Here is a 25,415-nt window from a genome sequence, read left to right on the forward strand (position 1 = left end):
ATATAAAATTATTATGGTAAAAATGAGATATTAGGTGACAATGCGGTTGTGCTGCTCGCCTTTTATTGACAATACATATACATGCCTATAAATACAGTTCGTCCATTGGAAATAACACGTATCGCAAACTACAGGTGGCCGGCTTGTTAGGCTCCTCCTGAGGCACAGTCAGGTCCACGAACTTTATATATATATATATAAACCCGTACAATTCTACTTTCTGATGCTGCATATATAGTAAGTGTACCCTGAATAGTGCTGACGGGTTCTATGTCCACATATAGTCATAGAAACGTTGTACACAATGAATCATTTGGCACAATAAAATTGCTTCGTAAATGTCACCTTCTCATAAATCTTAGTCTTTCGAACTCATATATATATATATATGTATATATATATATATATATATAAATGTTGACAATACGTCGTTTGTCGAGGCCACACAGTCTGTTAGGATATATGTAACTCGAGAATATGTGACCCAAAGGCCGACTAAGTTATCCGTTAAGTTAAAACTGCTCTTCTTTCCGTGACATAACATGGCCTACATCGCTGCGCTGAGTGGCTGAGATCATTGCATCAACTTTTGATGTTGCTGTACCTATGTAAAGGGTTAAAAATGTTTTCAACTCATTTTGGCTTCTTTTCCACGGGCATCCGAACCCTATTCAAGGCTGAAAGATACGAAGAAACAATTAACCGAAAAATACTCTGAAGCTGTACGCTTATTTTTGTACGGTGGCCCATTAAGGCAGAGTACAAAACAAAACTTCAGTGCGAGAGGAACTTTTTTTTCTAAAGGTTCCGTACGAACCTAAATATATTTGGTAGTAGTAGCCGCTGGATCATATCATAAACATGTAGCAATAGACAGTTAGCATGAACACACTAACCAGGCTCAGCACGTAGTTCCATTTAGGTAACGAGTGACAATGAGATCAAGGAGATTGTCCTAGGGGAATTGTCGTTGAGCGTAATCGTACGTCCTTCAATTAACGTGCTGGCCGGCCTTTGCTTTACGAACGGCTTCTTCGGTGCAATGACTCGCTATAGATACGCTCAATTTTTAGTTGACTAATACACACATTTTACAGAAACGCGATACCGATCAGATTAATATTCCAGTTAGCGAGTCTTAGTACGTAGAGGTAGCATCGTCAACCCTAAAACTATACTATAGCAGTGAGTCAACGATAGACCGTGATCATAAACAGTTTTTGAAGGAATATAACAACAAAAGAGATGAGATCATCCATTTTCATAGAATTGCGGTAAGTCCCTGTAACTATGCGATGAGGTGCCGTACTATGAAGCATGAACTTCACTAATACTATCCAATAGTGAATGAATGGTACATCTTACATCCTTTAGATGTTCAGACATGTCGTGTTGATAATTTTTTTTTTTTGTAAATTAATTGAAATAACATCGTTTAATTGAGCCTTATATTTAACGGGTTGCACATACGAGACGTCTGAACATATCGGCAGGAAATTTGCTTTATCCTGCCAAAAATTATAACCGTTGTCATTAGCTAGCGCGAAATTTGGTGCGTCGTGTGTTCAAGGGAAATCATTTATATGCATCAGTGTTAATATAAATGTATCGTGTGAGCGCATAGAGGACTCGTGGCGCAACGTTGCACATGAGAGGCTTGCTTATAGCCTATATACCTGTTGTTTAAGCTACCGTAATGTCTGAAATGTTTAACACCTTCGTCGTAGTGGTGCTCATTATTCTGTACCATTCGTCTTCTAATCAATAGGTAAAATCTGTATAGAGTTATTATTATTATTGTTCTGGCTATTATTATTATTATTATTGCTTTCTCCGCACGGGATATTCTCATTGTTGACGCCAGGAAGAAGCCCGCTGAGACCTGCGAGGTTGCCAATTCCGGCTAGGCCAGAAAGTCCGAGCTGCTCCTGCACGCCGCCCACCGGTACGGCGCTTCTATCGATTGGCGCCGCTGCCCCTGGGGTGCCTCCTGCGCACTCCTGGAAGTGTTTTGTTTTCACGTGATGCTTTAGTTTATCGCTTCTCGAGCTCCTAAAACTGCACAGTTCGCACTGGAAGGGCTTATCGCCAGTGTGCGTCAAAATATGCCGATAAATGTTGCGACGGTGTTTGACGGTGTAGTTACATACGAGGCACCGGTTGTTGCCTTCCGCATCTGCTAAGATTAAGCGATCGTAACCATTACATGAGATATAGTTGGACAAGCCGGGGGCGCCCATCGCACCCACAGACAAGGTTCCGGAGGTGTTCATAGCACTGGTAAGATTCGTGCTTGTACTCGTAGAGGGGTTGAACGTTGCAACCGCTGCTGAGGCTAAATTGTTGTTAACGGTGTTGCTAGCTCTGCTCACTGGTACGATGAGATCTGCGCGGACGCATGCTGAAGTGAGATTCGCACACAAAATTCACGATATCATCACGGGGACAGCGTACACCGAGGGAGGAAGAACGGCCCACCCGATAACGATTAGTGACAACGATAACATCCGAAGAGATTATCGAAGTAACAGTGCAACAGGGTGACCACAGGTTCATGAAAACAAAGCGGATAATATCTTCGGTTAGTGCGCTTTCGTGCTTGAGAGTGCTGAGGTGGGAATGCAAAAAGCGGAAGGACCATGCCGCATACATAGGCATGCTAGAGCCATATAGTACAATCGGAGGTGTGTGGGGCAGGAGGGAAGGGTGGCGGTGTTATCGTTATAGCGGTGAGCGGTAGCAGCAAATAGTGACTGAGCTAAGAAATAAATCATGCCGTTGAAATTATAAATAGAAGGACAAAACCAGAATGTTTAATTCCGTTTGTGGGATCAAGTGCCTCGCAAATTTCGATATGTGCGGTAAAATGCAAGTGCATCGAAAACAATAGGCCCACACAGAATCAGACATTCATGAGACACTTCAGGACCAATTCTGGATGTAGTTTGGTTTTGACAATAAAAGGCCAACAAAAATCTGTTATACGATTATATCATAGACATTACTAAATACTTTGAACTAAAAAATGCGAATAGAGCAAGTTAAGAGAAGGAAAAGATATTTAAGGTAAAAAAAAACAAGCACACATGCAGTACATAGTAATACATTAAAACAATAACAGCAACAAACAAACACCAAAATCAACAAAATAGTTTTATTATCCATCAAATATATTAAAGCGTAGTTGGCAAAAGAACAAGTAGCCTGTAAACATAGGAGAAGCATATTAAACACTTTCAATGGGAGCGCCAAACACATAGAAACGGTAAATCACAGTAATAGTTATTCTATGTGTAGCAGACGACCTTCAGTAACTGCGGACATCAACATCTAAGCAGATCTTTGCAGCCTTTGCAGTATATCGGTGGGAATACGTTGTACAGGTGTACTGAAGCAGATGTTGGTCAGGCAAAGCGGGATTCATATTCGATTGTTGATTAGTTTATAGGCAATAGTACTAATTATGGGGTGACGATTCATGCGTACGGAGGCAGCGGGACGAAAAGTGGGAACAAATCAGGTGAACAGATAACTGAGTGATACAAAGTAAATCGACGATCGGCGTTAACAGGAACAAGGATGATCTGTGATTAGCGGACGTGTCTGAAACAAAGAAGATACCTGTCAGAAGCTGTTCGTTCACGGTCTAACCGTAAATGTATAATCGAATTCAAAACATTGCCAGACTACATGAACGATCCTGTAATCCGGAACAGGATTTGTCTCTGCTAAAATTTATCTACCTCTTATAAATAAAAACACGATATACGCGCTTTTTTTCGACATCAATTACATTATAAATACATTTATTCATTTCAGTTTCACGGGGTTGAGCTTCAGTGGGTAAATATCACTTTTAACTTTGTTGCTGACTAGTGAGCGGTCGGAAACGCCGTAAGAGATCAAAAGGAATCCCGTTTCTAATAAATCCCTTTTAACACAGACTTTTTCCTCTATATGTATTGGTATCATTCTCGTAGCCAGACATACAGCCATCGGCCGGTCTTATAGTATCGAAAACTGCTCCTGGAAGTTGTGTATTCCTGCCATCAATCATTTCGCAGTATAAAGACATCACTTTGTTTCTCACATCTGTCATCGTGTGCGTCCTCGTTCATTACAGCCAGAGCTTAGGTATCGCCTATGATCGTTATCAGACTGTCTCACGTTGCTACTTTTATTCGTATTCGCGCTGGGTAACGGGCAATATATCAGTACCCTACACTGCTCTTGTCGAGGTAGCGACAGCGTGCGCGGCAGACTTCGTCCTATTGCTGATGCTATTGTGGGTTGGTCTCTTCGCTGGTGCCACGCATAGCGTTTCCGGCAAGCGCAGCCGCCGTTTCGAGAAGCGGCATATCCTTGTGGATTGCGAGGTGTCGCCGAAGGTTATCTCGCCGTGATGCGGCGTAAGGACAAAGCGGACAGTGGTACGGCCGATAACCGAGGCACGAGCGAATGTGACGCGCTAAATTCTTGCGCGTCGTCGGTCCGAGGCCGCAATTGTAGCACGTGAGACTCATTGAAACGTTTCCACCGCCAGGTGTGCTCGAGGCAGTCGACGACCCGGTTCCAACACCTGCCGCCGCAGAGGTGGTGCCGTCCACCGTAGAGGGACGGGTTCTATCGGGGGCATTTGCAGCGGATTTGTTTGTTGATGCTGACACAAAGGATGAGCGGACACTGGACTGACTATTGCTGTTGCTACCGCCCGTGCTCAAATCGGTAGCTCCTACTGAATCCAGATCGCGCTGTACGAGAGTGCCGCTATTCGAACTCGGAGTCGATGATAAGACTCCAGAATTGCCAAGAAAGGCGGCGGGCTCAAACTGCGGACTCGTTATGCCAAATGAGTTTGATGTTGCCAGATCAAACGGACCGGACTCACATCCAACGGTAGGCGCTGAAAATGGCAAAGTCACATCCGACAACAACGGAGTAATTGAGGTGAAGCCACTAGCGGCAGATCCTGCTGCTAGAAACTCTGACAAGGACGAAGGAAACGTTTTCGACAGCGGATTTGCGGATGACGACGACGACGACGATGCTGATGATGACGTTGCAGTTGCAAGTGCAGCCAGTTCCGCTGAAAACTTTTGTGAAAGACTCCAAAGAGTAGACCGCTGCAGGTGCTGCCATAAGCCTAGTTTGAGCATCTCGAAATCACCGGTGATCGATGAAGTCCCGGTAAGTGTGCCAGGACATGCACTATCCCCTTCGGCTGCACCGCCAACGTCTACGCTTCTCGAATTAGCAGCTTTATGGTACTGCAATGTAGCATCGAAAGTGTCGGCGGCGTACCTGCAGGGGTATTCAGCTTGGCCTGTTGAGTCCATACCTGAAAGTGACAACGCGGCACAACATACAAAGAGAACACACACACGGATGCACATACGGCGAAAGGCAGAACGAGATTTGCAAACAAACTTAACGCAGGCGATTAACTTCGCTCAATTTCGGTTAATCCTACCTATTGGATGAAGGCTGCATGCGCACACGAAAAAATACGCTAACAGTCGAATCGTATTAGGGATGATCGGTTATGCAAGCATGGGACACTGATAATAGGAAAAGGTTGGGCTCTTCATGAAGGGCTGCTATTACGCAAGCAGGAGTTAGGTGGATGGCATAAGGCAAAGTATAACTAGGACAGCTGGTATCTCTCTTGGCCAGTTCAGCGTTGCCGCTCCATCGACTGCTTGTGCCTTATCATAGAAGAGCCTAAGCGTACGTTGCAGCAAAGCGTTGGAAACAGCACGACACAGTTACTGCAACGGAAAACATTCACAACACAGGAAAATGCATCATTTTCACCACAATTTCTTACTGGCAGACACGACGTAACAATGGTCAGACATCTTATCTAAACCAATATAGAGAAGTCGAACGTGCATCCAAGACTGGCACCCACGTAACGATAACAGTGCAAAGGATTCAGAACGGCATGTGGCAACTTGACACCCTTCAATGCCCCCATAACGAAAAACCTACCCCTCTAGCAGCTAGGGCATATGATGATAGAAAATTGCCGATCAATTATTTTTTCCGCAAAGAAAAATATTTATTATGGTATCTTTCTGTATATTCGTCTTTCGGCATTCTTTAGTATGATCCGTATCACCTTTTGGAGCAGCGATCGATCATGTATACTATCAACCACCAAATTGTTCATTGGTCACCTTTGAAACACCGTAATGCCAACATACAATTGAAATACTTTCATAGCTATGTTATGAACGACGACCATATACAATCTGTTCTATGCGCATGTACACTCGCCGTAACTACTCTAAAACGGGCTAGCATTGGTTGCTCTTTGTATGTTTATCCTCCAATTTGTTTTGACATCCTGACGACAATTTTGAATTCTTTTTCTTGTCAATGACGGACAGACAAACAAAACCTAACATCCGTTCGTCGTCCTCTATCTAGTATGTAACCCAGCTGTTGAATTAATGATCTGTACAGGACCATCTCATTGTGCCATATTCTGGGTCCGTCGTGATTTTGTGTAGCTGCCATTACTTTCGTCGATACCGACTAACAGCAGAAAAGCGCCGTAAGAAAGGTAATGACAGACTCCAATAACTACAGTGGTATGAATCAATGATCAGTTAGCACTTTTATCTACTGTTTATTACACATAAACAGTGTTTCTCTTTTCACACATATAAATATTCTCTATCTAGAAGAATACATTATTCCAGTTAGAAGACAGCACTTCAAGTAGCGAAACTCCAGAAACAGAGCAATGCCGAACAGCTGCTTGAAGTACTGGAAAAGCCGGTTGATGCTATCGTTTTATCATCATCGTCATCATTTGTTACTGAAAAACAATAATTTTCTTTGTTTAGTACAAAAACAAGCAAGTTAAATGCTTTCGAAGTACTTAGTAGGCGTACTTGAAAACATTTTTACCAGTCGTAACTAGACGCATCAAACTATCGATTCTGTGTGAAGTTCGTTTCTTCATTCATTTTTTTTCCTCTTTTAGCACACATCTAATTTCGGATTCAATAATAACGATAACTTCGCGCTGCCTTCTCTCTCAGAGACCAAATTTGATTCAAGGGGTGTTCACACCATACTTTCATGAATGCCTAGCTATATATATATATATATATATATAGCACTGATTCAGTCAAAAATCATATTATCAATATGCTATCTTTACTATAACTGTGTATGATATGGAATTGATAAACTTTGTTACAGACGCGATAGTAGTTGTGGGTCAAGGGGGGATGTACGATAATCTCTTAGTCTTCCTTCCCTGAAGCGAATCCTTATTTATTGTTAGGATTTAATTTCAGTAGTGACGTCGTGGGCATTGTGAAATGCATTGATAACCTTAACAATAAACAAGTATATATATACTTAATAATTAGAAATCACTCTCTTTTATTCAGCCTTCTAACAATGTGTATATATATATATATATGTATATATATATATATATATATATATAGTGATTCGTTATAGTATTTAATTATCACTCGCTCGATTGATCACACAACCTCACTGTGAATATTTTCAGTTTGTTACTATCCTCACAAGACATCACACGCACACTTCAATTAAATTCAAGTCAATCCTCTATTTGTCGTAGGATAGGTACCAGTGTATGATGTTGTTCTTTACGAGAAAAGTATCGTGACGGTAGACGTGATACAGTAAAAGGTGATACAAAATGACGATCTCATTAGAGAGAGTTTATCTAAAGAAGATAGATGAGCACAAATCCAAAATAAAAGTTATATAATTCCGATCAATTAATTAGTTGCTGGTCTTTCTTTGGTCAATTCCTTGCTGTTTTTTGGTATAAGGGCAAGGTCGTTATGATGCTATGACATATAATGGGTGGTTCGAATTTATTGAAATTCTCTGTTTCAAGCTCTGCACCCCTGTTAGATTTATGCATCTAGGGTTTTTGCTTATGTTCTTGTCGCACATGTACATGTGTATATCTCGACAGAAACAAACCGAGGGAGTAAATGTTCCGGCAATCATAGACGACCACACAAGCAGGCACGTTACTTCAATGACCACAGGACATGTCCATTAAATGACAGTGACCATATCCGATATCATGACGATTTATATAATGCATTTCAATTAGCGTGTATATATGCTCTAGTTCATCAGTAATAACAATACAATTATAGCAATAATGACTTTATATACTCTGTATGTATATATAATGGATGTTTTATCTTAACAGACAGGTAACAAGATGAATATATCCTCAGTATTTGAATGTGTATTTCTACTATATTCTATAATAATGATAACTATGGTTTTAACAACGAGGCCGAAGTCGGCGCCATTTTTTTTTCCAGCGAGCCGTCAGTACGATCACGTCTCCTTCCTCTAACAACAACAATACGGTGTTGATTGTTGTCTGCTATCACCAAAAATGAGCTTTGTTTTAACAATCCATAGTAATACTATGTGTATTATATTCATATATATATGTATGTAGAACATTTCTTATCGAAGCGGAGCGATATTACCTGTTCCCCTATGTATCTCTCGTGTGTATATATGTATGTATGTATGCTTATGTATATGTGTGTTGACTATGCATTTGTGATCTTAAGATTTTGCCGGTATTATTAAGTTGTGGTAAATATATTAGGAATAGTGATGGTGATTATCTATCATTATCCTGTAACATGGTATCGCAGAATGTGAAGAGAGACAGCTGTTGTTATCTATTGTATATATATATGGCACCTATAGATTTTTATCTTCAGATAATAATGATTTTCCATACGTATTAGTAGTGATAACTGACTGACTGACTGACTGACTGACTGACATGGGTTCACCTTTCGTCGTAACGGTAATGGCCTAGTTTTATACATATACATATATTTGATACATTTTTTATTTTATATAGTTTATAATATATATAATGTGTGTTCGTTACTAAAAAAGTGGAAATACCGCGGACCATGACGTACAGCCGTATTCTTTAGGACAACTGTCGTTAAGTCCCAACGCCCCTCAGATGTTTAGCCGCCTACTATGTAAAAATAATATACAAAAAAAAAAAAAACCAAAACGTTAATGACCGTCAACCTAAACGAAATACTGTTAATATCTCATATCATTATAACCACAGAAATAGGAATGCCTCAAATACTGTAATAGGCCTTGCATGTAACAAGACTAATTGGTAACGATAATACATTGTCTCATTTAACCAAATAATATATGCAGAAACTAAAAACACAAATCAAACACCACAACTAACTACGATTGACTTGTGGGTCAATAATTAGACCTCAGTTTAGTTTAAGAAAGCCCATTTCGCATTGCACACTAACGATGGTATACACACCCAGACCCACACCTAACTAATAGCAAAGCACCTCGCAAATATCCACAATGAGCTATTGGCCACACACTTTTCTAACTTGAAGTTTCTCGACATTTCCCTCAGCCACACACGCATTCGCACTTCCATCCTCTTCAGCCTCTTCCAATCTGTTCAATCGATAAAAATATCGTTGCCGCGGTTTCTGCCGAAGCGAATAGCTCTTGATTGTCCGCATAAGTTCATCAGCTAGATATACTGGTGCAAAACAAATCTACAGTGTTTCGGCACAAGAAAACGTCTATCTGATACCATTGTATCTTGTTTGAGGAATACGTTTGGTGGAAATGACAGAGATTGTAATAGTAAAATTGTTATAATAGTGACCATAGTCCATCAAGAATTAGGATCTTCTAGCATACGCTGTACGTGCCCTACGGGGGCAAGTCGTTATCGCTCGTGCTCAGAACGTTTATACGAATCATACTGAAGCGACCCTCAGAGCTTTTGATCATTGGAAATCTCCTCAGATTCCTTTATTTCTATATCACGAAACGCTTGTCTCAACTACATATATGGCACGCATGATGCGGCAACGAGTCTCCATCAAACGTTGCGTTAACTACATACGCCAGAATCTGCCGTTTATCCTTCTTCGCATAGAAAATGTGTTGTTCTTTAGCATCGTAATGCTCCCACTTCATTATGGTCAATGACAGTAAGTTCGATCGAATTTTCTGATGCTCTACCATGGTCCTGTCGATTGAGGACACCCGTTATACACACACTTCCATACACTGCGTCGAAAATCGATTTGTAACAGATGGATACGCCGAAAGAAAATGCCGAAACATGAATTAGTGCTTCTAACTTTTACCATACCTTTCTCGTTATTCAAGTATTTGTGTTTACTTGAAGTCAATTAATGGCAGTCCTTGTACACGGGGTGCGCCCGACCTCCATCTGCGACTCTATTCCTGTTGTGATATTTCGAATCTTTTTCTTCTTGTGGATAGTTTCCATTTACAAGTGACTATCATTATACTGTTATTATTTTTATCGAAATTGAGCAAATCGACTTAGCGGGACATGAGCTAGGGAGAAATATAAGATTGCCCGTGCTTAGTCATCATATTACTTATAGTAATGATAATAATTAACAACTACATACCCATTTGTTTCACGTATTATTCTTGTTTTATGTGCCTATCTCATATAGTAATTGAAAAAGAAATTGGGGAGGCAAACTGGACACCGAAAGCTTTTCTTGTTTGTTAACGGCTACGCTGCAGCAATATCTTGTGCTGGTTGTGCCTTTTTTAGGCCTCTTGCTACTAAAATATCCTACTTTAAACAGGCCTAAAAACACAAAGAACCAGTAGCAAACAACGCGTCGGGGTACGTAACGCTTATCGACTTGTGGATCCGACGTGTTATGGCAACCTGTCAAATGTCCACGGGTTACCAAATGGCAACCCCGTTGGCCAGATCCGTATCTTTTTTCATTCGCTCTCCGATTGCTCTTCCTGATTTGCCTCTCTTTGAGAAGGTCAAATTATGCTAGTTCTTCAACATCACTGCACTGATTACACGATGTTACTCCACCTTATCATTGTCCTTGCACCTGTTCCCAGCATCATCACTTTAAGGAAAAATGTGTCCATTGTTATCAGACGTTGCAGATGAGTCACGACGATTGATATTTAAATGCGGAGATATGTTGTTAAAATGTCGTCCACCTTCGGCGTCAATCGTTGTCGCGGAATCCTCGTGTGTAGGCGCATTCATATCTAGCAACTCCTCATCGAATGAGTCAACCCCCGGAGTGCGCAAACTGGTGAGCGTCGAAAGATAGCGCTGTTTGCGCAAGCGAGCGACCTCGATGTAGTCGATATAGAGGTCGAGATGTTTGTTTTTAACGTGGTTCGACACGTGCTCACGGCGGGTTGTGCGGAACGGGCAGTACGGACATGGATACGGCTTTAGACCAGTATGCTTGACCATGTGACGCTCGAGGTCCCGCTTCAGGGGAAACACCTGCAAGCAGCCCCACAGACATTACAACGCTGATATTAGATTCGGGATTTAACAAATCGAAAGGCAGAGAACATAACGGTGTTATCTGAAGAGCTAAACCTATTGGCGAGATATCGCAATTTTAATTCACGCTGTCGTCTGAGCCGAGAATGGATTGGACCAAGAAGACATTGCGTATTAGATTTCTTTGAAGATGTCGCTTACGGCACCTTGTCACAGAGTGGGCATAGGCGATTACTTGGATGCCGGCCAGGTACCCCCGTCGATGAAGAAGGGGATATCCCCCTGGGCCGACCAGGTCTTGATAGAGCCCTTTCAAATGAAGTTAATGTGACCCCTGGTGACGTATGTCCAGTTGATACGACGTCAAATAGCAAAGACTCCGAAGTCACTGCAAAATGCAAAGCGCCAGTTAATATCTGCACAGAGGAAAGCTATTCGATGTATCAGAAGCGTTCAACTCTATGTTTTTCATAAACACACACATCGGAGTATTCACGGCGATGTCATGAAAACAGGAGTATCAAAGAGTTCTGTCTGTGGCATATAACAGCGATACATTTATTGAGAAAGTGTTTCACCACGAATGGACCAGATAGAATTCGTAATTAAGATAACAGTTCCACTTAAATTGAAGATTCGGCAAGCTTGCTTAAATATTCCTTTGACCATGCTAGTCTTAGGAGACTGCTCCGCTTCAAGTGTTACCGAGTCCAGCTGAAAAGAAAAGAACGGAATTAGTACTAGCTCTAGTTAATGTTACGGTCGCCGTATGCACGCTTTCTTTTCGCTCCCATATACATTAGTTAAACTAGTACTATGTATACAATATTATATTATAGTATAAAAAATATATATTATAAAAAAATTACCGATATTAGTCTATGTATCTATAAAATATCTCACACTGTTGATATCAATCGAACGTGGCACTTCCACCGTTTATTTCGGCTTCGCTTGCGTAATATGCCACTGCCATGATAAAATCGTCTCATGATCACATATCATTATGGTTGAGTTTTTCTTCTAAAACGTTCAGTATGATAGAAAGCACAACATTTTCTGCTATTACAGTCTTCTATATATACATAAGTAGTAGAACAGTACTTGATACACCGTAAAACGGAGACTGGCGTTGTTATTAAATGTTATTAATCTATTATTATTATTATTATTAATATTGAGCTAAATTAAATAGATTTTCTACAAAATTTTCTTAGACGTATTTTCCTAGAGTTCGGCTAATAATATATATAAAAGAAGAGCAGTGCAGAAGTAGGGCAATCTAATAGAAAGCACACTTCCATTGGGGGTTGATTTATTTCGTTAACATCTCAGAAATGATTAGAACTATCTAATCATCCGTTGCCTAGAATAACGTGCTCCGTAATAGAGTTAGTTCGTTATAACCACTATGTTGATGAAAACGAAAGCGATCTGATGGCTCTAGTGTATGTGTCATCTTCATTTCCCGATTTTTAAATCTTTTACGATATATTGTCGTCGAAAAATTACCTTAGTTATGAGTATTTACTATCCTAACGAAGCGTTACAATTTACCTAAATTAATGGTAAATTTGGACTCCTATCTAGAACTGTTTTGTAGCAGACGAAATTCTTCAAAAGCTTGAGTTGGTCTAATAATCTGTTGAATCACAGGGCGCAGAAAGCTTTAGAACGAAATGTTTCCACGCTGACAGCAACAAGGGCTGCTGAAAGGTCACTTACGCTCTTGTTTCATCACTGGTAAATTGTATTGAAAAGCAGCTTTAACATTAAAGTTTTGACGAAGGCGACTTTAACGAACAGAGCTTCACATATATTGAAATGACAAATCGGGCCTGACTGGTATTTTTCCTCAGCCTATTTTTAACAGTTATGTTATTGACGTTACTATCGCTCGTAACCGTCTCGTAACAAGGATGATTTATGTGTTTACTTTAATGTGAGAAAATAGAAAAAAAACCTTAAAAAATTCGGTACCAAAAGTAATTTTTTCGTGGATTAATCGAAGCGGAAATTCACACATGCACTGCTCATTCAAGCTACAGCTGAACGAAAATGACTATTCAAAAAAAATATATTCCATTCTGCCATATAGTCTGCTGTCGTCAGCCTCTCATATTCAGTGGGAACAGCAATTATGTAAAAAGAGAGAAAAATCTACATGCAGGCAGTCCTTTTTACGTATTCTCAATTTCGAAACTTTGGGCTTGTTAACGTCGACAAACATAAATAAATATACTACTCCACGCTTAATAGACAAACGTTCCTGTGTTTATTTGGTAAGCTTTGGAATAGGCGGTCGTCAGGTTCGAATTCGGGCGTGGACGCAGCTGGCTTCGTGTGATAGGAACCGACCGTTTGCAGCAATGCTTAACGGTTTAAATACTGGGCACACAACATGAAATATTTTCAGCGTTTGATAAATGCACAGCGGAATAGGCGATATGTCTGTGAACTGATTGAAATCGACGATCCATATCAAATGATGGAGACAGGAACTAGCACTTCTAAGCGGAAAAAGCGGAAAAGTTCAGGCTCAAACCCGAGCCAAAATTTGGCTAGACATTTAATAAATGTAAAGAACAAATGTTTTTCGTCCTGCCTGAATTTTTGTAGTGTACTAGCATGTGTAAGCATGGACAACAACACGAATACCTGCTTGTATATATAGAGAGAGGCTAATGTCTGTCTTGCGTTACTTTATTCGAATCCTTTCGCTACTGATCTGCTTTTGTAAATTTGATTAACAAACAAAAAAAAAAAAAAAAATACAATAGACAATAAATGGTTATGATTTGTTGTAGGACGGTCACTTGTCGTCATACATCACCAAGCTTCAACTATCTATCTTCTCAATTAATTGTTCTACGATTTCGATTTCCGATATCCTTCATCTGTCGTACTCCCTGTATGTACATGAGTAAGACGCTATTAATGAACATACGTTATGCTAACACTGTATCTTATTACCTAAATTATTTTATACAGTTCTGTCATTTATTTTTGCCCAGAGGGCACAGAGCGCTGAAAGCGTGACAAAAAACGCCGAACTATAATCGTGACCCCCGTCACGTCACTGTCGAGTCATTGATGTCACGTGTTACAGTCCAGTTAAGCTAACCGCGAGCGTCGATATCAACGTCATTTTGCCTCGTTTGTTATACAAAGAACTAGTCTTTTTCGGCTTTAAACATTTGAGCCGTATGTTGGTTATGGACGTTTGCCAAGCCGGTCTCATCGGCAACGTTGGTGACCGGATTGCACTTCTGAGCTTCTTCTTTTAGCGAACTTGCGCGTGAATTTAAGGCAATCACGTGATCGTGTACTATCTGGATGACGCTGTCATCTTGCAGCCGGTGAACCGTACGGCCTATTGTCGACGGATTGACAACGTCGCTACCTGCTGCATTAGACTCAAGGCTTGCATTCGATATGGCCGAACTAGAAGCATCAAGCGGTGCAATTGTAACATCGGACGGGCAATACTGCCTGTGCACACTTCGGATGAGTCTGAAATAGTTCCGAAAAGCTCTTGTTGTGATCAATGGGAATAACTTAAATCATGAGATAGTTTAAAGAACAAGTGGTACAAAATCTCTCGCACTCTATTACCGCTCTCACCCACTCACTCGACATAGTCATTGTTCCCGATGTCCTGCTGTTGCTGTTGAGCCATCAGAAGTAGTCCGAATGTTTCTGGATGCCGACATCGGATATGATTGTTAAGCGTATCTCGTCTCGACGTACGGAACGAACAATCAGTACACGCATATGGCTTCTCCCCTGTATGAACCATTTTATGACGTTCAATTGTACGTCGGTCAGACGTTGTGTACGTGCACGTCAGACAGCTAAACATCTGCAAATGGAAAAAGCAAAAATCAATACTGCTATAATCTAATACATACTACCCTATCCGAAACTTGGTACTTGTGCTTATTGATTTGACATCTTGGCCTTTGTGCTAACCTTGCGTCCACTGGCCATTGTCCAAGCGCGGTAAAGTTCCGTCTCGCTAGTTAACGTCGAAACCAACACATCAATACTGGGCGTCGGCTGATGCGCGGTAGTTTCAAGCAAACCCATCCGAACTTCAAGTTGGTGTTGCTGTTGTACCTCTTGCTTTTGTTGGGCTTGTTGCGGTGAACGCACTCGAATTATCCTAGTGGAATCGCGCAAAGGCATCGTCATTATGGGATGAGTAGAACCGGCCAGCGTCGAAGACCGAACGGATCCCCCACCGTTGCCGGCGAAATCTGGAACGAAGTTCCGTTAGAAGACTACTCTGTTGACGATCTATGCACGATTTGAAAGCAAGGATGGAAATTCAAGGAAATATGCCACCACCAAATCGTTTCGGAAGAGCTATCCGATCGATCGAAGGAGTAAAACAGCCCATATTATAGTACAGGTAGGACCGCGTTTAAGGACTGTTGTTGTTGTTGTTGTTGTTGTTAGTGTTGTCCTGCAGCGAACTAGGAGCGTAACGCAAAACGTGTTTGATCTGATCTGCTTGCACTGTACGTGATTAAGACTTTCGCTTCTATGGATATCGTCCGTTGATCGCTCTAATGACCCGCCTGAATAGCTCTGCCGATCTGTGCAACTGGTATTATAATTGAAACTAGAATGATAAGGCACAAGTTGGTGAAACAAAGGCAAGATGAAGGAAATAAACGTAAATGAATATAGCTGAAACAGGAAGCATGTTCGTGCAGCGGGCCTTTCGGAAGCGATACTCACAGAGAACTGGACTTGGAAAATAATCCGTTTGAGGGGTTCTCACTGAATAAGGTACAAAGTCAATTACATCACTGCTGGATTCGAAGCAAAAGTGGAATACTATGAACGGGGAGAGGGGTAGGGTGTTGTTGGAATCTCCCGACTAAAAAGTCGATCTTGTCAGTCTGGGATATTGTAAAAAACATACGTGAAAATACAACGTTTCCCTTAACGCTGCTGACTACTAATGGCTGCCTCTCGTCAACCCAAATCGTTTTTAGGAAAAAAGAAAAAACTAATTTCCTTTGATGCACGCTCCGAGCTGCTTTGTACTGAAAACATACAGAAATGGGTTAGTCGAAAAAACCTACCGGTTAAATCAGGTTGAACGAATTTTTACCAACCCCACGGACTTGACAGTCTGATAGTTGCATACGAAAAGATACAAATGCAAAAATATCGAGAACTATTTTGTTATTAGTGTAAGTAGATATTATAGGAATGCCTAAGTTTGGTTGGCCATTCGACGAACGCCGTAGAAGGTACCCCAATCGATTAGAATATACTCGTGATTAGTTCTATATTGATATATTGATACGACGTAATTTCGGTAAAAATAAGAACACGAGCTCAAAATAGCGACATATTTATTTTTCCATATTTTCGCTTCGTCATATATATATATGCATATATATATATATATATATATATGAGTTGTTCGCATCTTGTTTTTTGCAGTTGCTCATTGGTCTTGATGGTATCAACTAATATTACTTCATCTTTGTTTTTTTTATCATATGATTACGATATAGCATTTCTATCGTTGGTCATCATGTCGCCCTCGGCATTACGTTTATAATAATAACTAGAAATATACATAAACACGATGGAGGCCTTCTTTTAGAACCACCTTTCCTTAACTGACGATAATAATAAAGTTCATACAGATCTATATATATATATATATATATATATTGAGTATATATCGGAGAGTCTGCGGCTGCCCCATTGGCAGCCAAACACATCACCAGCTAGAACAACAGATCTTCCGCGGCGTCTAGTCCGGAAGATACGGAATCTACCCGTTTTAGTTTTACACCTCATCGTTCTTTATTTAATATATTGTATATTGAAATCATAATAAGCTTCTAGCAAACAGAAAAAGGTAAGTTTTAAATCGATATCACTGTTCACTGGCTTTGCATTACATACAGCTGGAAGTGCGCAAACACAATGACGTATAGACACTCTGTCCCCTTTTTGTTTGCTAATACCCTTTACTCATTCCTTTTTGGGGTCTGCTCCTGTTCATTTGTTCTCGCATCACATCGCCTTAAGTTGCACTTTTGTGGGATCAATTGTATATTATTATTATTCGAGTATCTGCCTATTTTGACTACATTTCCTAGCTTATTTAAATGTCTTTTTCCTCGCTCTTCAAATGACCTTTACCGGCACGGAGACCAGCAGTGAACGCGGAGATTGCTGGCAACCTCAATTCTGTTGTAGACAATTCAATGAGAATTAGTACAAACGATAATAGCACATTATTCTTAACCCGATTGGGGTTATGTAGGCGCGATGAGGTCCTTGCCGTTAAAGTAACCTCACAAGCCGTGAAAAATGTTCTGCCACAGCAGAAGTTTGCGAATCGGATCAGTCAATCTGTGCTGATTATCTTGCCGACCTCTACCGTGGCTCGGCCAGTATTTGGGTCCTTCCTTTTTTTTCTTCGTTTTTTTTTTGCCTATTTGCTTCATCAAGAACATTTAAACAATGATAACTGTTCGATCCCTGCTCTTGGCATAAGCTAAGCAAACAGAAAATTACGCTTAATCGAAGTGTGTTTTATATCATTTCACTTAACGAGAACAAAAAAAGCGGCGCTACGCTACGCTGATTTGCAACGCAATGGAAAGGAAAATTCTGAGAAATTAGAGAATAAATGCCATGTATCATACAAACCCCCTCAAATCACACAATCATCCGTTATTCGAATCAAACACGACAACAAAACGAATTTGCGGTATGATATTTAAGCTGGGCAGATAGATCTATGCTACCCGCCTTAGACCCATTTCATTGTGCACTATAGAAGACGTAATGCCTTTCGTTGGCTAGTTTAAGAAGAGGTGGGTATCCATAGTCTTTTGTAGAGCTGATTTCGTCTTCGTATACGTGTTGTATTAGTAGTCTGATGGTCAAACAAACCGAAAAATGTGGCTAGGTAGACTTTTATTTCAGTGCGAATTATTGCTTCACCTTGTAAACGGCAGTTTTCATTAAAAGGAAAAAAAAACATATATATGTATATATAGAACCGCGAGCATTCGAACCGGTTGCGGTCGGTAGCTAAATAATCAATTGAGAATGATGGGTCGTACGCACCTTGAATCGTAAAGAAAATCGTCAATGTCTATATGATGCTTGAGTTAATTTGTGAACACAGCAACGCTTGCATTAGATTTGATCATATGAGAGAGAGAGAGAGTCTCTCGTTGGCTGATGACTCGTTACTGGGTTAGGCCGTCGCCGTCGCCGTCGCCGTCGTCGTCGTCATCGTCATCGTCGTCGTCGTCGTCGTCGTCGTCGTCGTCGTCGTCGTCGTCGTCGTCGTCGTCGTCGTCGTCGTCGTCGTCGTCGTCGTCGTCGTCGTCGTCGTCGTCGTCGTCGTCGTCGTCGTCGACTTTTCAGACAACGAGTCCGTTCTGCTTCCTGTACAATCGCTCGACGTCACGAATGAAAACAAACCTCACCATCCAACATGCGCCACTTCGTTAAGCAAAGTAATAGCAATTTTTTCGCACACTTGAAGCCATATATTCGCTGAACAATCGACTCATATTTGTGAACTAACAGATATTATAGCCAGAAGCCTATTGTCGTCAGCAATTTGACGCTATAGCGGGCTTGCGTCACCATCGTTTGTACCGACTGCTTCAATACCGTTATATATTCTAGCACTGTATACAGCTCCTGTTAAAGTCTATTGAGTATTGCTGAGCGTTGAGAAAACTATTGCATATATGGGTATTTACATGATCTACTAATGAATGTAGCATCGCTATAGCGTACGATGCGTAACCTTAATGAATTTAATTGAATGTACCTCTCAAACCAATCTACTGTCCTGGTAAATCCATAAGCGTTTGTCATCGAAGAATCTCGAGCTTGTTCTTACCGATCAAACCTTTCAACAATAAAGGTGTCCTACTATAAACGAAGGCCGATCTCCCGCTCATAACTATTGATCTTTATTGCAGCCGAAAAAGCCAGTTTGTGACTTACCCTTTTTCATATATAGGAGCATATTTATTCTTTAGGGCACCGCTCTCAGCATCAGTGTCATCATTTAACGTTCACTTGAAGAGCACAATAATTACCATCTGGTATTTGATAGTTGGTTGTTAACAACACATACATTATATTTGGTGATGACATGGGATGCCACCTTGAGCCCCCCTGTTAGCAGGCTTAGCGATGGCACTTTGGTGGTATGAGAATAACTAATTGCCCCCCTCCCTTTGATACGTTCGGTTAACAACTTATACAGCAATATACCATAGAAGGCCAAACATTAATACGTACGAAAACCACATGTATTTTTACCAGTTCTTCCAAGCCGATCGGCACTTTTATCAATTGTGTCTATGTATTTATATATTTATATATAAGTTTTACAGGTATACACTTCTCTATTCTTTATCGTTGTCGTTGCCTTGCTCTTGTTCTCTTCTTCTTCCACTTGAGATTCATCTCACTCATTCATATATATCAAAGCCAACATTTCTATGAGAATTCTTCGTAGGTCATAGCCGAAGAGTTCTCGAAGAGAATCGTCGCCTCACACCTCGCAGGGCTGAAATTCTTAGCTTCATTTTGGTTATTAACTAGCTATCATGATTCGTCTGAGTTGTTGTAGTCCGTCCGGAGGTTTACCTTTGGAAGACGACAAATTCGAGGTTGACACTCATCGGAGGCGGACGGCCGATTTCTTAGATACCATTGATTATCAGTTCGGATAACTTTTTATCCGTAGAGCGACATTACTTATGGAAAACATTAGGTCTTTCCCTCTTCGGCCTGCTCATTAGGGCCGTCCTTGCCCATGAACCCAATAAATGCCCAGCACAGGACACGTTGCCTTTCACTGGCTACTGCCAGTACTAAACGACTCGTTTAACACATGCCAAACTCTGATCGCAGGGAAAATGCAAATAGGTAAAATATGTTACGGGCGTTACAACTTAGGTTTATCGAAAAGATATCTAAACCCTCGTCGACGTCAGTCGGTACAATTCCAGATTCTACTGTCTTTTTCCCAACCAGCTACTGCTGTAGCCGTAACACAACCGTTACTCTGAATACGCGGGCTAGAAAAAGGCGCGTCTATGGGAATTTTCACTGTTGAATATGAGCCTCGGCTTATGTGCAGTACTAGATCGGCATCTCGACAACTCCTTGATAACGTCTATTATTTAGAATCGAGAACTTATTTGGTGTTATTATTATTGCTAAAGAGTTGTGCGGTGGCTGCAGGCAGAATGATGTCCGGCGTTACGGACGCACTGTGCGAGATATGAGGCGCAACAAAGCCATGTTTTGCTAACATATGCTGGCGAAGATTGTCACTACGTGTTGTCATTACCCCGCATACCGAGCATTCGTAGTTTTTAACACCGGAATGAGTTCGCCTGAAATCGCACACAACGAGATTAGAATAGGTTCACGACCGATTTCTAAACTAAAAGCCATCGACCAGTTCGAGTGTTACCGACAGGATGTTATCAAATATCGTGTCGCTTACTAGATCGCTCACCAGCGCCCGTTTTACTAGAGCGCCTTTCCTCTCTCAGTCGTGAGGGGCCGCCGCTGCTGCTGCTGAATGTTGTTGGTGTTGGTGTTGTTGTTGGTGTTGGTGTTGGTGCTGGTGTTGGTGTTGGTGCTGGTGTTGGTGTTGGTGCTGATGTTGTTGTTGTTGTTGTTGTTGTTGGTTACCTCAGTGCTGCCCGACCACTGCCACTGGGGGGTTGAGCTTGGCTATTAAGCGCGCGTCCGCTACTTGCATGCCCATACAGAGCTGCCTCTCTCGCAAGCATTATCAAGACACACACAGCGAGTCTTTATCATACAGCGAGTAGCAAATGTCTGTCTTTAAGGGCAAACTCTATTTGTCAAACCGATGACACAGTGTTATCATTCTACCTACCACGACGTCTATTGAAAATAAAACGAAAGGGACAACAAAACGAAGACAGCACTGTCTGTCCTTTACGACGACAGAACAATGATACAACGACATGGCAATCATACGTTCACCGTTGCTACTTACTTATGACGGTACATATTGGCACGATGGGTCGTCTCATAATTGCAGAACTCGCACTTAACTGGCGTCGTCGTTTGGTTGTAGCTTTTCCCACTTCCATTGCCGTTGCCTCCACCAGCTCCCCCGGCACCCCCGCCACTGAGGCCGAAGTTCGGTAAACTCACTCGTATGGAGTTTGCGGCCTGCTGTCCCGACTGATGATGATGTCCATTCGGTGAAGTAGGTAACCCGAAGCTGGAGCAATCCATTATGCTTAACACTGCAACGGGGACCGACGTCAAAACTACAACTCGCACTAGCGTTCTAAGTACATAGAAACGTACCCATAGTCGACAATAACTCAAATCAATTTAATTGATCTTGTAGAAGACGGCTCTAGATGACCTTTGCTGTGCCGCGTGCATGAGACTAGAATAATACTGTCTATAATGAACACACTATAGAAAACTAGATAATAGGAGCAAGTGCAAGATATCTAAACGGTTCCTGTTAGAAGAGGCGGCATGCGAACATCTAGCGAAATAAAGGAGGTCATGGTAGCGGTGCCAAAGGTGTTTAGAAGGAAGGACAGGAAACGAAAAAATTCACAGAAAATTAGGGGAAAAAAACAAACGAAATAATATGTAACGTATACTTTGTTTAACAAATGCTTACTATACAATAGTATTTAACAGCATTTGACAAGCCAAAAATAAAGACTTGACCATTTTTGTGTGCCCAGAAGCAACCTAAATCTTTATTAATGTACACTATCTTGATAACGATGACAAAGTCATAACAAAAAAAAATCAACAAAAGATTAGATGACAATGGCATCGGATGAAATAAAACAATAACGAAAAAATAAACAAAATATCAAACTCGGCAACTTTATTATAGTATGTGTTATTATAGTAACACATAACAAATGACATTGATATTACATGGAAACGCTCTTCGTATTGTCACAATCACGTCACAAGCATTACCTTATCATAGTTATTGCTTTTCGTTCCGTAAAAAAAAATAATAATAATAATTGTTTCTTATCTGTTTTTGTGCTCCTGCTATTTGGGCGCTGATGTTGATGTTGTGTTGATAGTCGACACGAAGGGAACTCGATCAGATGGACCTTCAGTATCTCTGTTCGTTGTGCCAGCGGCTAGGAACAAAATATCGTCGACTGATGAGCGAAACTTGAAAGATAACAATACCCCGAACGCGAAAACCCGAATCAGGGCGTAGTCGCCCAACACATTCTACTAGTCCGCAGAAAAAAAACCTTGGCAAAAAAGAAACTACTCAAATGGAAAAGTACGATCAAGAGGTCATAATGTAAAGAAAAATGCTCAGCTTGCTGGACCATTCTGTTTCTTCGCTCGGCCACTCATTGCATGCCGGATGCCCTTTATTCAGTTTGCTTATCGTTAACGATATATACGACCGTTCGCTGCTCACGGTAGAGTCAAAATGGGGCAAACATTTTGGTAACACTTTGATTAAGCTTTGCTAGGGCCAGAGAACAGAACTTCTTTTTCTCTCCCTGAACAGCTTGTTAAACTGACCGAGCCACTATTGTTCTTATATTAAATACGCACTATAATTCTTTCTACTATAATTACTAAAATAAAGAAAAGAATCTTTTCAGACTGTCGTGCGCTTTTTCTTGCATGAACAGTTAAAGATTCTGCTTTCTTGATTAACTCGGTATGACAAAACAGCGGCCATCTTGTGCATAAAAAATAGTGTGCACGAAACGTTTCATCATAAAAACCATTTTATAGCGAGGCGCGACGCCTCTTACGGTGGACGTTCTTGTATTCGAGCGGCTCGAGATTGCAGCAAGCTCAGAAAACATCAATAGCACCAATATCGCCCCGTCCATTTTCAACTTAAGTTAACTTCAGTGACAATGTTTAATGGCTTACACTGGCAGATACTCGTGCGCGTACTTATTTATGGATGCGTTCTAGCAACTTGCTTGAGAAAACGTTGTATTGAATAGCTTACTTAGCACTTTACAGAATCGTGTACATTCTACTACAAATTGATAATTACTAGGTAAGAGGACGCTAGCAAGAGATATACAGTTTGTGCCGAAAACGGCATCTCGTTTCTTTAGTTCAATTTGGAAAGTCATCGACTAGGTCATTCAGTTATAACTACCACCGAAAGAAAGAAAAACACAGCTGAAAAATCTGGCTGGCCCTCTTTCGATGATTATGCTCGACCTAAAAGAGGTCCTAGTTCACGCAGCACACTAATCATTCGCCCCTTGATCCTGAGATATTTGGTCAACTTGGCCTGATGGATGCTCGCTACTTTGGTGTTGATAAAGTATATTTCGATGCGGAGTAGTATAACCACATTCGGCGCATCGATACGGCCTATCGCGCAGATGTGTCTGTTGATGGCCTTTAAGCTGGTGCCCAGTAACTACGCCAATTGCGCCAGGCACAATTGACGAACAATAGTCAATCGCCGTAACGTTGGTTCCCCGACAGCTTGCCTCTCCGACAAGGACACCGGCGATTGCCGTCTTGACCGTTGGAACGGCGGTACCTAAGATGGCAGAGGTCGCCGCTCCGCGTCCTACTAAACTGTTTGCGTTCACAGCAGCTAACGGGCCCGTTGTCGACAGGTTAATTGCTCCACCGTATCCAGTGGCCGTCGGATACTCTGCACCAATAGAACGGCCGACGCCAACTCCTCCCGCTATCCAGTTAGCATTTACTGCAACAGCTAGATCGTTGCTCGAAGGTGTGGACGAGGGCGAGTTTATGTCCGGATTATGCGGAGAACGCAAATGCGCTCGCAGGTGACCCGGCGGTGCTCCACCAACGATGCCCTGACCGCTGAACTTCCCGACTGATTTGACTATCGACGGAGACGACGCAGCAATTCTCGGCAGTATCGCGGCTGCGCTCGATGATGAAGCCGCCGCCGGCGGTGTCGAGGTCCGCCACTCAAGAATTCCCTTAATTGTGCCAGGAATTGAGTTAGTCACTGCAGAGCCCGCAACACCTATAACGTTTCCTATTCCTCCGGCAGCTGTGGCAACTGGTGAAATATAACCGGTTCCTCCACCTGCACAGTACGATCCAAAGCTCCACCCTCCTATCGCAGCTGTTGTTCCGAGCGACAGAGATGGAATGACGTTACTCGAAATCGTACCCGTTGCCGCAACTGTTGTAGTGGGAAACTGTTGGGGCGGTTGTGGACCGATGGTTGCTGAACCTCCTAGTGACCTGCTGGGATGGCCTGGTGCTGGGGATGAAGTTCTGCTTCCGTTGCTATTGCTCCCACCACTGCTGCTGTTACCGCAGCTCACATTGCTGTCACTACTAGCACCTCCAGCTGCTGCTAAAATCCCTGCAGTGGCATGGGATGCAGCTAGGGCAAAGATCGCTGTGGCAGCAGTAGCCGCCGATGGACCGCCGCTGGTACCACCGCTGGACGTCGGCATCGTCGGTGTCGTTGTGCCTATGAGAAACAAATGTTAGATGTATGTGCCACCTGTGCTTCTTTCCTCGTGTCGAACAGCGTATCTGCAGCGCAAACTACACGGTAGGCGATTCGTCGCTACTAAAGGTAGGTCGTGAGGCCTAACCTGGCTGATTGGCAGTGGCAAGGACAACAGCAGCACTAGCAAAAGATGAAAGGAGTTAGCAGAAGACAATAGACTCTCAAGCTAAGTTTGCGTTGATTCGCTAGCAGACGACTGTCTACGAGGCAGAAGCACAGTTTGATTTCTATTTCCTAAATTCTTTGGAAAAGCTGTTGTCTCCCGAAGCAGCGTTGGAAGGGTTAGACGGATTGACAAGGCAAGGCGGCAATTAGATTACCCATAGGCGGAAAAACGTTTTTGAAGTTTGGTAGGCAATAGAACACAGGAGCAGGGATACCGTAACGTAACACAGACGAAAGTTTCAACTTCCTCTTAGAACTTCAATGACACGTCTAAAACGCTACTGTATTTTCGCAGTTTCAATCCGACACGAACAAATAAGAACTAAACAG

The 25,415-nt window shown here is 41.8% G+C and overlaps 5 protein-coding genes across 5 annotated transcripts; all 5 read right to left on the minus strand.

Moving 5' to 3' along the window:
* Nucleotides 1-35: 35 nt before the first annotated feature.
* LOC111250326 (uncharacterized) lies at nucleotides 36-3,614 on the minus strand. Its single transcript, XM_086988610.1, has one exon. The coding sequence runs from the start codon at nucleotides 2,271-2,273 to the stop codon at nucleotides 1,758-1,760; it is 516 nt and encodes a 171-aa protein (XP_086844736.1). The 5' UTR covers nucleotides 2,274-3,614; the 3' UTR covers nucleotides 36-1,757.
* A 163-nt stretch (nucleotides 3,615-3,777) lies between these two features.
* Nucleotides 3,778-5,884, minus strand: LOC111250316 (uncharacterized). The gene has a single exon (XM_022805361.2). The coding sequence runs from the start codon at nucleotides 5,391-5,393 to the stop codon at nucleotides 4,281-4,283; it is 1,113 nt and encodes a 370-aa protein (XP_022661096.1). The 5' UTR covers nucleotides 5,394-5,884; the 3' UTR covers nucleotides 3,778-4,280.
* Nucleotides 5,885-6,036: 152 nt separating this feature from the next.
* On the minus strand, nucleotides 6,037-12,140 carry LOC147755831 (uncharacterized). The gene is made up of 2 exons (XM_086988612.1): nucleotides 11,569-12,140; nucleotides 6,037-11,359 (listed from the first exon to the last, which is right to left on the minus strand). The coding sequence occupies exon 2, from the start codon at nucleotides 11,324-11,326 to the stop codon at nucleotides 10,967-10,969; it is 360 nt and encodes a 119-aa protein (XP_086844738.1). The 5' UTR covers nucleotides 11,327-11,359; nucleotides 11,569-12,140; the 3' UTR covers nucleotides 6,037-10,966.
* Nucleotides 12,141-12,273: 133 nt separating this feature from the next.
* LOC111248853 (uncharacterized) lies at nucleotides 12,274-18,606 on the minus strand. Its single transcript, XM_086988605.1, has 4 exons — nucleotides 18,476-18,606; nucleotides 15,335-15,621; nucleotides 14,995-15,224; nucleotides 12,274-14,875 (listed from the first exon to the last, which is right to left on the minus strand). Exons 2-4 carry the CDS (start codon nucleotides 15,554-15,556, stop codon nucleotides 14,536-14,538), a joined length of 792 nt encoding a protein of 263 aa, XP_086844731.1. The 5' UTR covers nucleotides 15,557-15,621; nucleotides 18,476-18,606; the 3' UTR covers nucleotides 12,274-14,535.
* A 1,066-nt stretch (nucleotides 18,607-19,672) lies between these two features.
* On the minus strand, nucleotides 19,673-22,109 carry LOC111250325 (uncharacterized). Its single transcript, XM_022805378.2, has 2 exons — nucleotides 21,420-22,109; nucleotides 19,673-20,781 (listed from the first exon to the last, which is right to left on the minus strand). Exons 1-2 carry the CDS (start codon nucleotides 21,662-21,664, stop codon nucleotides 20,580-20,582), a joined length of 447 nt encoding a protein of 148 aa, XP_022661113.1. The 5' UTR covers nucleotides 21,665-22,109; the 3' UTR covers nucleotides 19,673-20,579.
* Nucleotides 22,110-25,415: the final 3,306 nt, after the last annotated feature.

The sequence above is a fragment of the Varroa destructor genome, unplaced genomic scaffold (genome assembly GCF_002443255.2).
Source record: "Varroa destructor unplaced genomic scaffold, Vdes_3.0 BEIS01000004.1, whole genome shotgun sequence".
NCBI lineage: Eukaryota > Metazoa > Arthropoda > Arachnida > Mesostigmata > Varroidae > Varroa > Varroa destructor.

Excerpts from the sequence above, each read along its gene's own strand:
- LOC111250326 (XM_086988610.1), bottom strand. The coding sequence starts at position 2,273 with ATGAACACCTCCGGAACCTTGTCTGTGGGTGCGATGGGCGCCCCCGGC.
- LOC111250316 (XM_022805361.2), bottom strand. The coding sequence starts at position 5,393 with ATGTGCATCCGTGTGTGTGTTCTCTTTGTATGTTGTGCCGCGTTGTCA.
- LOC147755831 (XM_086988612.1), bottom strand. The coding sequence starts at position 11,326 with ATGGTCAAGCATACTGGTCTAAAGCCGTATCCATGTCCGTACTGCCCG.
- LOC111248853 (XM_086988605.1), bottom strand. The coding sequence starts at position 15,556 with ATGACGATGCCTTTGCGCGATTCCACTAGGATAATTCGAGTGCGTTCA. Across the intron at positions 15,225-15,334 it reads CAATGGCCAGTGGACGCAAG|ATGTTTAGCTGTCTGACGTG; the intron begins GTTAGCACAAAG and ends TTCCATTTGCAG. Across the intron at positions 14,876-14,994 it reads GGGAACAATGACTATGTCGA|ACTCATCCGAAGTGTGCACA; the intron begins GTGAGTGGGTGA and ends GAACTATTTCAG.
- LOC111250325 (XM_022805378.2), bottom strand. The coding sequence starts at position 21,664 with ATGGATTGCTCCAGCTTCGGGTTACCTACTTCACCGAATGGACATCAT. Across the intron at positions 20,782-21,419 it reads GCCAATATGTACCGTCATAA|GCGAACTCATTCCGGTGTTA; the intron begins GTAAGTAGCAAC and ends GTGCGATTTCAG.